Here is a 12,311-nt window from a genome sequence, read left to right on the forward strand (position 1 = left end):
TACACGGGATGATACGAATTTATGTTCAACGATCATAAAGAAACGTTCTCCAAGCTTGGAAAGCTTCCAAAGTATAAACGTTTAGTGCCCGTTTAAGGCTTTCCACATGTACAAATGTGGTCATTGCGTTATACAAATATGACGTAGTAGCTACAGTACATATGTAACTTGTGGCACGTCAGAATCCAAGTACATATCGAACAGTTCAAACGACGAATTCAACTAGTTTCAAAGTAGAAAAGAACATATCTATTCTTTATCGAATAGAATAAGTCAATAGCTTCTTCCATGCGGCTAGAATCTCGATCGTAGGTAAGCAACAAGGCTGGGTCTGGAGCGGCGTTCTCTAAATTGGTATAAATGAAGTAACCAAGAGCTGAAGAGCAGGGAATAAAAGCTCCGGTGATGTCATGATATCCGATACATATGTACTTTAGGGCCTCTGCTTTAGCGTCGGTACGTACTTTCCCAACGCCACGACCTTATTTCATAGGTGGGGCACCAAACGCCTAGATAGCATGGTAGGGGTAAGCAATCGTGGAGGTGCGGGGCCTATTCCACGCTCGCAGGTACCTAGATGCATACTTAGGTACATGGCTATTGATACAAAATAATGAAGGCAACTAAAGGGATATTAATTTTTTCATATAGTCCTCGAGGGTATAATACTAAGATATCGTTCTACCTGTAAGCATTGATGAATATCACCCTCTTAAGCACCTGCACAGAAGAACACAGAACTATCAGAACGAACGCCTCACCCCCTTGACCACTCCAGTAGAAACCATAACTCCCCATGTAACTTCGAAACAGCTAGGACGTGGAACTTCCGATCGTCATCCTTCGCATCTTGATGGTAGGTAAACTGAAGCTCCCTGCCTTCTTGCCTTTTGTCGCAGAATCATCATCTCCTTCATGGCTACCTCGCAGCGACTCCATCTTAACATGTGATGATGGGAAGAGACCCGACTTGCCATTCTTCTTCGTCCCATGCCAGCACCAATCGTTCTGACTAATCCCTATAAATAAAGTATGGTTAGCCATTGATATTTTTTAAGGACCAAAGGGAGTATAAGCTCGGAGCTTACATGTAACATTCGACAATGTCTCATCCTTGTCGAGCGGTAACCACCCATGAGTTGTATCCTTAATCTCCCATTTCCAGCGCGTCGTAACGAACATTCCTTCGGCGTTTGGGGTTGCTCCGGGAGCGATTGAAGGTCGCTCCAGCGTGATATTCTTCGTGGGGAAACTACCCCATTGGCCATCATGCCAGCCGGTACACCATTTACCCTTCCACTTCTCCGGGAATTCAACGCCTACAATTCGAGCCCCTTCCAAAAATTTCATAACCTGATCCGGACTACCATCAGGATCGACCAGATCTCGCCCATAACGCTTAATATGGCTCTTAATAGCTATCGCAGATGGGAGCTTTGCGAGAGTAGGCGCATCTGGAAGGATACTAGCAACGGGGGGATTCGGAAAGTGAAGGTCGTAGTCTTCGGCATTAGGGTCTTCCTTAGAAACCTGACCATATAAGACCGTGACCCCTTGAATCTCAGGAAGAGGCTGTGGGTGACGTGACAAGTGCTTGAATAGCTGTTCTTGTGTCATAAAGACCGTTGCGTCGTCTGCATATACCGTCTGTCCCTTTTCTGCGCAAAACAGGCAGCCGAATTGCATGGTGAAGGCTGAACTCGATATCAAGTGTGATTTGTATAGGAAACGGAGGCGGAACAGAACCCCCGCTTTCTCGAAATTGCCAGTCGCTACAAAAACATTTCGTCAGTCCGGCATCCCAACTTAGGTTTGGGGTTTCTTACGATCCTGCGCGACGTCAAGTTCTAGTTCCAATAGGCTCTGCGCGAACTCGCATTCGGTGCATCGGGCGGTGCTGCGTCTGGTCCCCTATCCATTTAAGATTAGTATAAAACCATGGTTTTAACAACATTCTCGTATATATCATATGAATAAATAGATACAAATATGTGACGTAGATTGCTTACATATTCCTGGACAGATCTAGTAGCGCTTTTGCGTCCTTTGACCCGATATGTCAACGCGCCCGAGCATAATCCCTTGTGGATATAAAGACTGCTATCGAGCCCTATTTGGTAGCCAGAGATTGAGTTTGCCCGTGACACGAAGAGCTCGTCGGCAGGTATTAGGCCATCTTCGTAGACAAGCGCAATAGGCGATGATGGAGGCTTAAGCTGTCTTGATTCACGGAATTCGGGAGGGCCAGACATGAGTTTCGCAAGGGAAGTCGTCCTTTGGTCGCTAGTAGGAACTTGGACCGATGATCTTGGCCCCGAGGTAAAACTGCCAGTGCTAGTATACCAGGATAGTCTGCTGTACGAAGTCTCTGGACTGCGGGGCGGAACAGACGGCGTCGGTGCCTCTTGACCATGTAAAGCGACACTATCGAGATTATTGAAGATAGGTTGCGCCACAAAATAGTCGTTCTCGGGGATCGAGTTGTTGCGAGGCCATAACTTAGCGGCTGTCGTCTGTTCGCTAACCCAAGCCGATGTTCTCGAATTCGGAGGTGCGGCGGTAGGAGGTCCGGATACAAGGCTAATGCAATCCCTCTCCGCGCCTAGGATGTCAGGACTAGACGGTCGCCTGGCCGGGGTATTAGCACCACTGGCACTAGCATTTTCGCTGAGCCTTGCAGGGGTAATAGATCCAGTGTTGGAACGACCCTTCGTATTTAGAGCCCGGGGTGATAGTTGTTGTATCCACGAAGGATCGGGGGATGGAGGCCGCGCAGTCTCTTCGATATGGAGTCTCCTAATAGTTTCCATGAGAGTCAGAGCGAAAGCCTTGGATGCTGCTTGGACCTCGGCAAATCTCTCGGCGTCAAACGAATCGACATCGACGAAATCATCCAAGTCATAGAGCAGATCTTCCAACCGCCTCTGGCTGTCGATTATCTGATCTATAATCGACGCATTAGTTGGCCTAGCCTAAATCCGAATGACAAGGTGACAGCGACTCATCTAAATAAGTCGTGTAGTGAAAGCAAATGTGGATTACCGTTCTGTCGCATAGCCTCCGTAAACGCGTCGCCATATTTGTCGACACGTTCTTTCCATAGCGGCATTAGCCTCTGTAAGGCCCGTTCGCCTTCCTTGACTAGCGCACGCGCCGTTTTTAGCATGGCCGTCACATCATGCTTGTCGGAAGAATCGGCATCGTCTTCATTATCCTCGTCTGCATCGCCGCGCGCCTCCGACTCCGCCTTGGCTTCCGCCTCGGCATTAGCGACGGCTTCTTTGCCACGTTCCACAACTTCCCGGAATGGTTGAATAACCAGTTCCTCGACTTCGATAGCCATCACCGACTGTCGAGAGATGTCGTACTTGTGCGCGGTTCGACATCAACCAGGCAAACGTAATTGTTTGATATGGTACTGATGGGCTGAATTGCGCGAAGTTCTCTATCGGCAGAATAGGCCGCACATGCCTGAACTAAACCGGACTAGGTAACATGCATACAAACAAGCCCTCTCAACAACCGGGGTACCGTTGGGAAGATCAGGGCTGTTTCCGATGCGTAGATGTCTTATGTAAATGAAAATTTGATTAGACTAATTTCAGATCCGACAGAGCGGCACTTTCATGTGCTCACCTTCCTAATTTTCACTTTTGCTCTCTTCTCAATGCGGTGCGCAATCCTTCGACTTCCTGTGATGGTAGCCATTCAGGTGATCGTCAGCTCGCTGTAGGCTAGACGAGGGAGACCCTGAATCCAGCATCCTGGTTCGCTCAATTCTTGGCCAACTATTAGATATAATGTGACGCGCTACATGGGAGTCAGCGAATCACGGCCACCCCTCCTTTTCGATTTGCTTTTTTGGTTGGATTAAGACGTCTACATACCGATAAGATTATCTTTTTTTTTCCCGTTGTATGCACTGCACTTCGATAAATACAGCGGTCTAACCGATACCTTTTGAATTTGGAATTCAGCTGACCGCCAGACGTGTAACTCGAGGGCGCCGAATAACGGATTGTCCAATTGGTTCCATCCGATCATTTTCGGTATACTCCGAAGTAACCGTTATATCCCGCATTGTGTGTAGCTTCAGCTTGCCGTTAGTAGGATAAACATACAAGAGAAAAAAGAAGTTGTAAAAGAAAAAGATGAAGAGAAACTTTATCGTGGTGTGGTTTTTAGAAGCTTTTTTTAGGTTGCATGAGTTACCTAATACGTAACACCACGTGCGACCACCAATGGTATCCAGTTGATGTCAAAATCGAATCGGCCCTGTTCCTTCCTCCGCGAGTATACCCGTTAGCAGATTACGCCAAAAGTTAAACCCGAAAGATGATACGATGTATAGGGGATAACAAACCTAATTTTGCATTTCATGAGGCAGTAAGGAGCGCCCAATGTGCTTAACTTATTTCCCTCATCTATCACCACCGGAATCGGAGCGGCGGCACGAGTCGGCTCTGAGAATCACGGACTTTCCATGAACAGAACACGAGGCTCTACCGGCATAGCATCACGCGACACAAAATATCCCGGAACATGCAATTGAAGCCAAGACAGCCATAGCTGATGCTCATGCAACTCTCAATTCCTTAGATGATGCGGTTTCTTTGACGTTCTATTAACATGCTGTAAAGAGCTTCTTTCGGTCAGCTCCCCAGGATTTATTTATATCTTGCAGTGCCTTTAAGTCCCACGTGGCTATCCAGCAGATTCAGCTCGATTTATATACCGAAGAGCCTCAGTGGGGGATATCCACTGTTACGATAAACCCCATACGGTAGCCTTATTACCTAAGGTTGTCTAGATAGTTACCTCATCGTTAAGGGGTCAGACTCTTAAAAGTCTATGTTGACCTAGTAGTTGAGTCCCATGAATCATAAAGAGACAAACATGATTGTATACATGCTCACGTGTCGACTGACTACTATCCTGATAATGGATAAACCTGCTGCACATCGATCTTGACGTAACTCATTGTATATCAGCTTATTGGGTAGGAGCCAGCAATATGAATACTGTTACGGCCACCCGCGTATCCATAATGCAAGATATCTGGACTCGGACGTCAAACTCCTAACGATGTACAACGAGTAACGTGTTAAGGCGCCTTGGTCACTCATCCCGAGTCCAATCCTCCCGCGTTGACGTGTTTTGAGACTGTAAATACAATCATACTGTGATCCAACAGCGATTGGGAGACATAACAGCACATCTGTGCTGCTCGAGAAAATGGATATAACAATCCCAACACTCTTCTCTTTTGCAGCAGGACACTTGGCTTAACAATTCAACATATCACATCACCAATACACTACTTCCAAGCGAACACCAGACTATCTCTGAGATATTCTCCATATTTCTATAAACTATACTACTAACCAACTTCAACTTAACACCCACCACAATACCGGCCGACGACAAGAAAGCTCAAGAGGAGAAGAGGCGCCAAGCCGAAGGCCGCAAGAGAGAAGAGCAACGCAAGCTTGAGGAAGAGCGTAAGAAGGATAGCGATTCTTATACTCACGGCAAAGGCGCAACACCTATCCCTTGGAAGGGTGGCAAGGTATCTTGGGGCAGCTAGATGGCAACTGAATGTGATTATACACGGACGGGGCCAGAGAAGCTGAGTTGATCTATGAGGAGTGGACGTTACTCATTCTCGAACTCTTGGTGCAAGTCGAGACAATAATTCGAGACGTCGGTGACTAGATAATCATAATAAATGGAGAATTGGAGCGTTTATTTCTTGCCATAATGAATTTATAAATACTTAGTGATCGCTGTGATATGGCTCACCTATTGTTGAATCGAGACTGTCGTCCACGATGATGCCCCTATTATTAAAATGCAGTGATATAACGGTTAGTAATACGCAATCAGTTGTTAGACACTCATAAGCAACATTAGTCTAGGACGTCAAGTATCACCATGGAATAACAGAAAATGCAGAAACCGCTGAATATAATTGCCCTCTAATGGGAGAATAAAAACGCACCACTGTGGTTTGATGCTGGTATCTATAACACGTCATGCCACATAATATACAACTCTGGACTTTTTTTTCTCATTACCAAAAACGCAAAACAACATAATTACAACAAGTTGAACTTGTTTATCGCTTGCCCTTCTTCCTGGTATTGCAAACATCCTAATAGAGAAGTTAGTATATCGTAATGTGATGAGTGAACTATAGGTGCCAAGACTTACCGAACGCCTTTGTGCAAAATCGTCATAAAATCCATTCCATAGTTGCCTAGCCGAGCAATCCTCTTGGCCATTTTTCTCCACACACTTCGGTTGCTTCTCCTGGCGCATCGAATCGGACATTTGAATCCATGGCTTAGGCACCGGCCAGTCAGAGAAGTGAAGGAACTTGGCTTCGTTAAAGATGGCAACAGGGTCCCACTCTTCCCGGTCGGTGCCGAGATAATTCTGGTGGTCATCGCCACGGAACTCGCCCGTCAACAAATCGTAGGGACGGTGTGGGAGGATCATGGCGCTATCAGCATATAGCTGGTTCACAATTTCCATATCGTAATCGTTGCGACCGGCAGATTCCATCTTCTTCATAATCCTGTCAAACTCAACTGCGCTTGGTTGGACTAGCATAAGTTGGGATGACAAGATCTTGTCTTTCGGGAAGAGCCAGTAAGCACGGGGCATAGCGACGGGACAAGGAGGCATGAGGAATAGTTCATCCATGGTTTGAAGGATGGTGGCGTCGGAGTCGACGTTTAGGACGCGCTCATATTGGGTTTGGTTGAAGGCAAGAAGCTTGGTGAATGACTCGGCCCAGGTAGCTTGGATTCGAAGTTAGATGATGAAACATATAGGAATAGGCACAGATTTATGCAGACTTACCATCACCACCGGCACGTTTCTGGATGGAAACGGGTACTAGCTTAACTTTGTATTGATCACGAGCCTTCACAATCAACCTAGCATCTTCCGATGACGGGTTCGTCTCAGCGGGATCCATCATGGTTTCGGGATACATCATAACACGATCGGCCTTGCTACCCAGCCGGAACAGAGTCTCGAAGATCATAACGGAGTTACAGAGGTATGCAGCATTGGTGACATATTGCGTATATGCGTATCGCGACCAGTTAACCTGGGTTTCCTCGTAGGTCGGTATAACGGCAGGAGCACAGTCGGATTTGGAATTGGCAGCGGCAGCATTTCCTCCTCGGAAACTCTCGATAGATGGTAGGCGATCGTAGTTTCGGAAGGCAAGGAAGAATAGGCCAAAGGCAGCGAAAGAGATGGCGGCATAGCGCACTCGCTTCGACATGAGGATTTGGCCGATACTGGGTTTTAGGTGGGAAGAGTCGGTACTAGATGTGGCCGCCGTATTCTGTTCACCATTTTGGACTTGGCTATATCCAGATAAAGAACCCCAGGTGGAGGACCACGAAGAGCCCCAGAGCGGAGCCATGTTGAACTAAATGCTCGGGGGACAAGAGATCGAGGATACGACGGCGGCCGAAGAGGATAAAACGGAGAGGAAGTTCGGTTTCGGGGAGGATTCGCCGAAAGAGACAGGAATCAATTCCGACTAAATGATGAAACAACGCTCATTTGGAAAAAGAGTGTCTTCCAGCAAAAGAATGGTATGACTAGTCAGGTAAGCGAATAGTCGCCAGCTTGATGATTAAAACGCATCTGCGTATCCACTATATCGTGGCGCAGATTAGGATGGGATGTGTATGTGGATGTGTATGGGGATGGGAGGGATGCGATGGGAAGAGAAAGAAAAAAGGTGGTGCCGTAGATTTGCTGGTGCAGGTCAAAGTTCAAGTTCCGATCAGGCTGAATCATTAGTCGAAGTACTTTACTTTATTTTGGGTACTTACTTCTACGCCGTATCGCAGTTACTGTACACGTAATTCTGGGCGATCGATCTTGCCTAGAGCCGGATGTTATTCGGATTAGGCTCCCCTACATGTGATTTACCCTAGGTAGATTAGGCGCTATAATATAGTGCTTGAGGTAAAATAGATGTACCTAATATTCCCCGTATTCCAAGTTCTTCAACTCTACAACATTATTCAATCACTATAATAAATACAACCACCATCTCTCAACTTCACGGTCGAAGACTCACCATTCTTACTGTGTGGCATGGTATATTAAACCTCCATTTATGAGTTATTCTATCGCTAAAATTAAACGAGTTCATATTATACGAAATGTTTGCCTTACACAACCTAGGTAAGGGAGAGATATGTCACAATCAACTTCCAAGGTTCTATTCAGCCCCCAAACCTCTCTACTATAGACACTGAACATTGACTCCCGGTTCTGTTATTTAATTGGCTATTAGTATGATTGGGGTTATTAAGCTGACACAGCCCATTAATATTCCGCATGAAGTTTCACCTGCTGGAAGGATTCGCCTACATACCTAGGTAGGTAATATTGTACAATACTATGTCATGCCCCCAGGGCTCTGAAGACAGCCCGGACCCGAACCCGTAACCGCTGAAAATCATCTACAGAATTCAGCTATAACGATACTCGAAATTCGAAACCTGGATTCGTCGCACTATACCTCAAGATATACCTCAAGATGAGTAAGTATACTCGTTGATAGGCCGAGCGTCTACTCTCATCTTCAACTCGGGGTCGGTTTCATTCATTCGTTATTAAGCAACGTGATGCTCGCTATTCGCCTTACTCGCGCGTTGTCCAGCACCTGGGCAGCTCAGGAGGAGCCAAAGCAATTAGCACACTACCACGGGTCATGAATCCCTCATTCTACCCAATTAGTGTCCATGTAGCGCATTGCTGGGGTGACAACAGCGCTATTGCAGTCTCTAATAATATTCATCCTTGCTAGCCCTATCGGACTCTAGGACATATCAACAAGATGCAGCATATCCTCTTCAGAGTGGATATTTGGATGCCCAAAAAAGGTCAAAGTCCATGCATCAACCCGTCTACCACCCTAGCCTCACCGGAAACTAGCGTATAAGTAATTAAAAAAGGTCGATACATGCGCGGGACTTGTGCAAAGTTCCCCATCTATTGCTTTTTAGGTGGGTATACGTTCACAATATACGTGATAACTATACGCAAAGTTGATCGTGAAAATACAGTGGCGGTGGTTTAATTAGCTATAGATCTTAATTCTTCTAACAAAAAGAGGAAATCTCAAGGGGGGTCTCCTAGGCCAGCACGAAAGGGGCGCAGCCATACCGACCGGATTCCATCAAAAGTGATTTCGTCAGCGGGAGCTGATGCAGGTCTTGCCTAAATCAAGCTTAGGGGCTCTCCAGCATTTGAATCCTTCCAATGCCGTATAGCGGTAGAGACAGTGGATACACGGCCCTGACAGGTCTCACGATCCACAGCCTCATATCCTTATGTTCATCGCAGCAGTAGCGTAGGACTCGACCTAGCCTAGAAAGCAAAAAAGCTTGGTCGCGACCTTCCATAAGCGCTCATGGATCCTTATACCCCTGAGCTAGGTACTTACACGTGCTGTGATGGATGTACTGTACTATACTATGTGCTGCTCAAGGCGGATTTCGTCCCCGGTCGAGGGACCTTTTCGTTAGTCAATATGGTAGTGGTGGACCTATCCTCTGTTCTTTCTCACGTTCCCTCTCTGATGTCAAGTTTTCTTCTTTCTCATCTCTCGATCGCGACGCCTTAGTGTCGTCTTGCACTAAGCCGCAGAATCGTGTGCCGTTAGCACAGCACTTCTGTGCGTGCTTGTAACCATGACCATGGCGTCCTCTTCACTCGTTTTACCCATTTCGCTCCTTTCCTATCTAGCATTACTTCAACCAGTTCAGGCGGGAGAGGGACCTGTAGCTGCATCATGGTCGGACACGATGTTTGGCCCGGATGGCCCTTGGCCGGCGGTAGAGGTGACATTAGGAAGCAATCAGAAGATATCGATGTATCCGGGACGAGAATTTCAAAGTTTCCTCCTTACTAGCGACTACTGTAATGATAATACGACAATTCCGTGTTATGCTAACCAGGCCGGACTTTACAATGACGCCAAGTCGCAGTTAGACAGCACGGGATCCACAGGCCACATTGCATTCCAGTCGAATCCGGATTATATGTTAGGTGTGGACGTTAAGGGCGAGATGACAGAGTCGTGGGTTGATACGATGGACTTTAATGGTGCTACGATAGAGAATGTCTCGTTGGCGCTATTGACTTCGTCATATATGGCATATCCGAATGGCCAGTGGTATCCTATGAGTGTGGGCGTACGTAACATCAAGACCTTTTCTTTTTGAGTTCATACTGGGATTCGGAACTTCGAATATCGAGCGAACCGAACCGAGTTATTGCTTAGAAGATTACTTCGAGGACTAATTACTAACCTTGGTTACTACAGTGCCTGGGAATAGGAGCACCCGAGACGGTCAACCAGTCTTTCTCCAACAGCTACGGACCAGCCATTAACGCTAGTTTGATTCCTGGATATTTATGGGCTCAAAACACAACCGCATCTAACTCCTTTGGCATGCACATTGGTTCGGCAAACCCTCGAATGCCGGGATCATTCTATTTTGGAGGATATGATCAGAACCGAGTAGTAGGAGACATTCTTTCATATTCAGAAGACTACACGAAAGCGATCAGCCTAAAGGATGTCGGTATCAGAGTGATTGACGGATCATCACCCTGGGATTTTGAGTCTAAGGACGGTCTTCTCTCATCAGGCAATTCTTCTATCAATTCGGGGGGTATCCAGGTATCCGTCGACGGTTGCTCTCCGTACTTGTCGCTTCCCAAGTCAACATGCGACGCAATCGCCAGTGAGCTGCCCGTGACCTATAACAAAGACCTCGGTCTATACTTCTGGAATACCGACGACACCAAATACACTCAAATCGTCAACTCGGCTTCCGTCCTGGAATTTGTTTTCCTTGGTGGCTCGAACACCAAGAACGTTACTATTTCGGTTCCCTTCCGGCATCTAAATTTGACTCTAACTGCTCCATTAGTTGAGAAGGCGACGCAGTATTTCCCCTGCTACGCCGGACCATCTAAGTCGTACACGCTTGGCCGTGCTTTCTTGCAAGATGCATTCGTAGGTGCAAATTGGGGTACCAAATCCTGGTGGCTGGCTCAGGCACCTGGTCCTAATGTCCCTGCTCCGTCTGTCGTGGAACTTCAAAATGAAGACTCAATCAAAGCGAGCACAAATGATTGGAAAGAATCGTGGTCCGGATCATGGAAGGCTCTCTCGCCCGATGAGGTAGGCAGCTCCGCTAGTGTGAGCGCCCCCAGTGCGACAGTTAGTCAAGATGCTACTGGGGCTCAAACGACCGGTCTCTCGACAGGAGCCAAGGCAGGAATCGGTGTCGGTGTCGGTATTGCAGGGTTAGCACTTATCGGCGCCATTGCATTCTTCTTTTTACGCCGTCGTAACACACCTGCAGCTGCAGCTGCTGAAGGGGCCACGCCTGCCACAGCATACAATCCTCACGATGGACCATCTCAAGGCTATTACGCACCGGTTAAGAACCCAAGCTCTCCTGGCATGACACAAGCATCAACAGTCACGCCGGGGTCGCCACCAAACGGAATGATGTACGACCCGCGATACGTTCAATATCAACAATACCCTCAGTCATACCCTCCACAATTCCTCCAGCAATATCCACAACAATATCCCCAACAATTTACACAATACAGTCAATCGAATAGCTCCGAGCTAGCAGCCGTGGGTAACACACCGACGGAATTGCCCGGGTCGACAACATATGACCCCCACCTACTTGATGGCACTCAAGTCTATCATCAAACATCGCCGCAGCAGACTTATGTACCGCCGCAGACGCCACATTCACCAGGGCAAGTTGTAGACCAATCACCAACACAAGGTCAACACCAAGGGCGATGATACGAGCAACATCAATCTAGCAGGCAGCACAGGCGTTACGGAGAAAGCGGGAAATAGATTTTGGGCATCAAAAAACTTCTTTTACAACCTTGTAAAATACATCTTCTATGTAGCTTTTCTAGGGCATTTTTCACCTTTCCTTGCCCAGTTCTGGAGTTGTTGCATACGATCTGTACGTCTACGCTAAGAGATATATATGCGTGTCAGATTTTGGGGGGACTCGTTTTGATACCATCTGGTTGGAGAGGGAGTTCCTGATATGACGGAATACTGCAGTAATAGGGTATTATTCTAGGACATGCGATGTACCACAAATGCATGTGCGCACGCATACCACCTATATATCTTTTGCTATATACTATTTTTGTTCGTAACATGACTGCATTGTAGTTCAGGTCTGTTTGTTACATCTCTACGACTATGTGTG

The 12,311-nt window shown here is 46.9% G+C and overlaps 3 protein-coding genes across 3 annotated transcripts; 1 reads left to right on the forward strand and 2 right to left on the reverse strand.

Annotated features, from left to right (window-relative positions):
• Positions 1–713: 713 nt before the first annotated feature.
• Positions 714–3,470, reverse strand: F4822DRAFT_89227 (uncharacterized protein). Its single transcript, XM_051464129.1, has 5 exons — positions 3,043–3,470; positions 2,010–2,944; positions 1,827–1,911; positions 1,089–1,772; positions 714–1,019 (listed from the first exon to the last, which is right to left on the reverse strand). The coding sequence occupies exons 1-5, from the start codon at positions 3,341–3,343 to the stop codon at positions 814–816; spliced, it is 2,211 nt and encodes a 736-aa protein (XP_051308770.1). The 5' UTR covers positions 3,344–3,470; the 3' UTR covers positions 714–813.
• A 2,480-nt stretch (positions 3,471–5,950) lies between these two features.
• F4822DRAFT_421801 (glycosyltransferase family 8 protein) lies at positions 5,951–7,925 on the reverse strand. The gene is made up of 3 exons (XM_051459830.1): positions 6,868–7,925; positions 6,214–6,806; positions 5,951–6,154 (listed from the first exon to the last, which is right to left on the reverse strand). Exons 1-3 carry the CDS (start codon positions 7,442–7,444, stop codon positions 6,119–6,121), a joined length of 1,206 nt encoding a protein of 401 aa, XP_051308771.1. The 5' UTR covers positions 7,445–7,925; the 3' UTR covers positions 5,951–6,118.
• A 1,099-nt stretch (positions 7,926–9,024) lies between these two features.
• F4822DRAFT_89260 (acid protease) lies at positions 9,025–11,986 on the forward strand. Its single transcript, XM_051464130.1, has 2 exons — positions 9,025–10,238; positions 10,370–11,986. Exons 1-2 carry the CDS (start codon positions 9,735–9,737, stop codon positions 11,882–11,884), a joined length of 2,019 nt encoding a protein of 672 aa, XP_051308772.1. The 5' UTR covers positions 9,025–9,734; the 3' UTR covers positions 11,885–11,986.
• The last annotated feature ends 325 nt before the right edge of the window (positions 11,987–12,311 follow it).

This window comes from Hypoxylon trugodes, assembly GCF_022578975.1.
Source record: "Hypoxylon trugodes strain CBS 135444 unplaced genomic scaffold F4822scaffold_12, whole genome shotgun sequence".
In the NCBI taxonomy this organism is placed as follows: domain Eukaryota; kingdom Fungi; phylum Ascomycota; class Sordariomycetes; order Xylariales; family Hypoxylaceae; genus Hypoxylon; species Hypoxylon trugodes.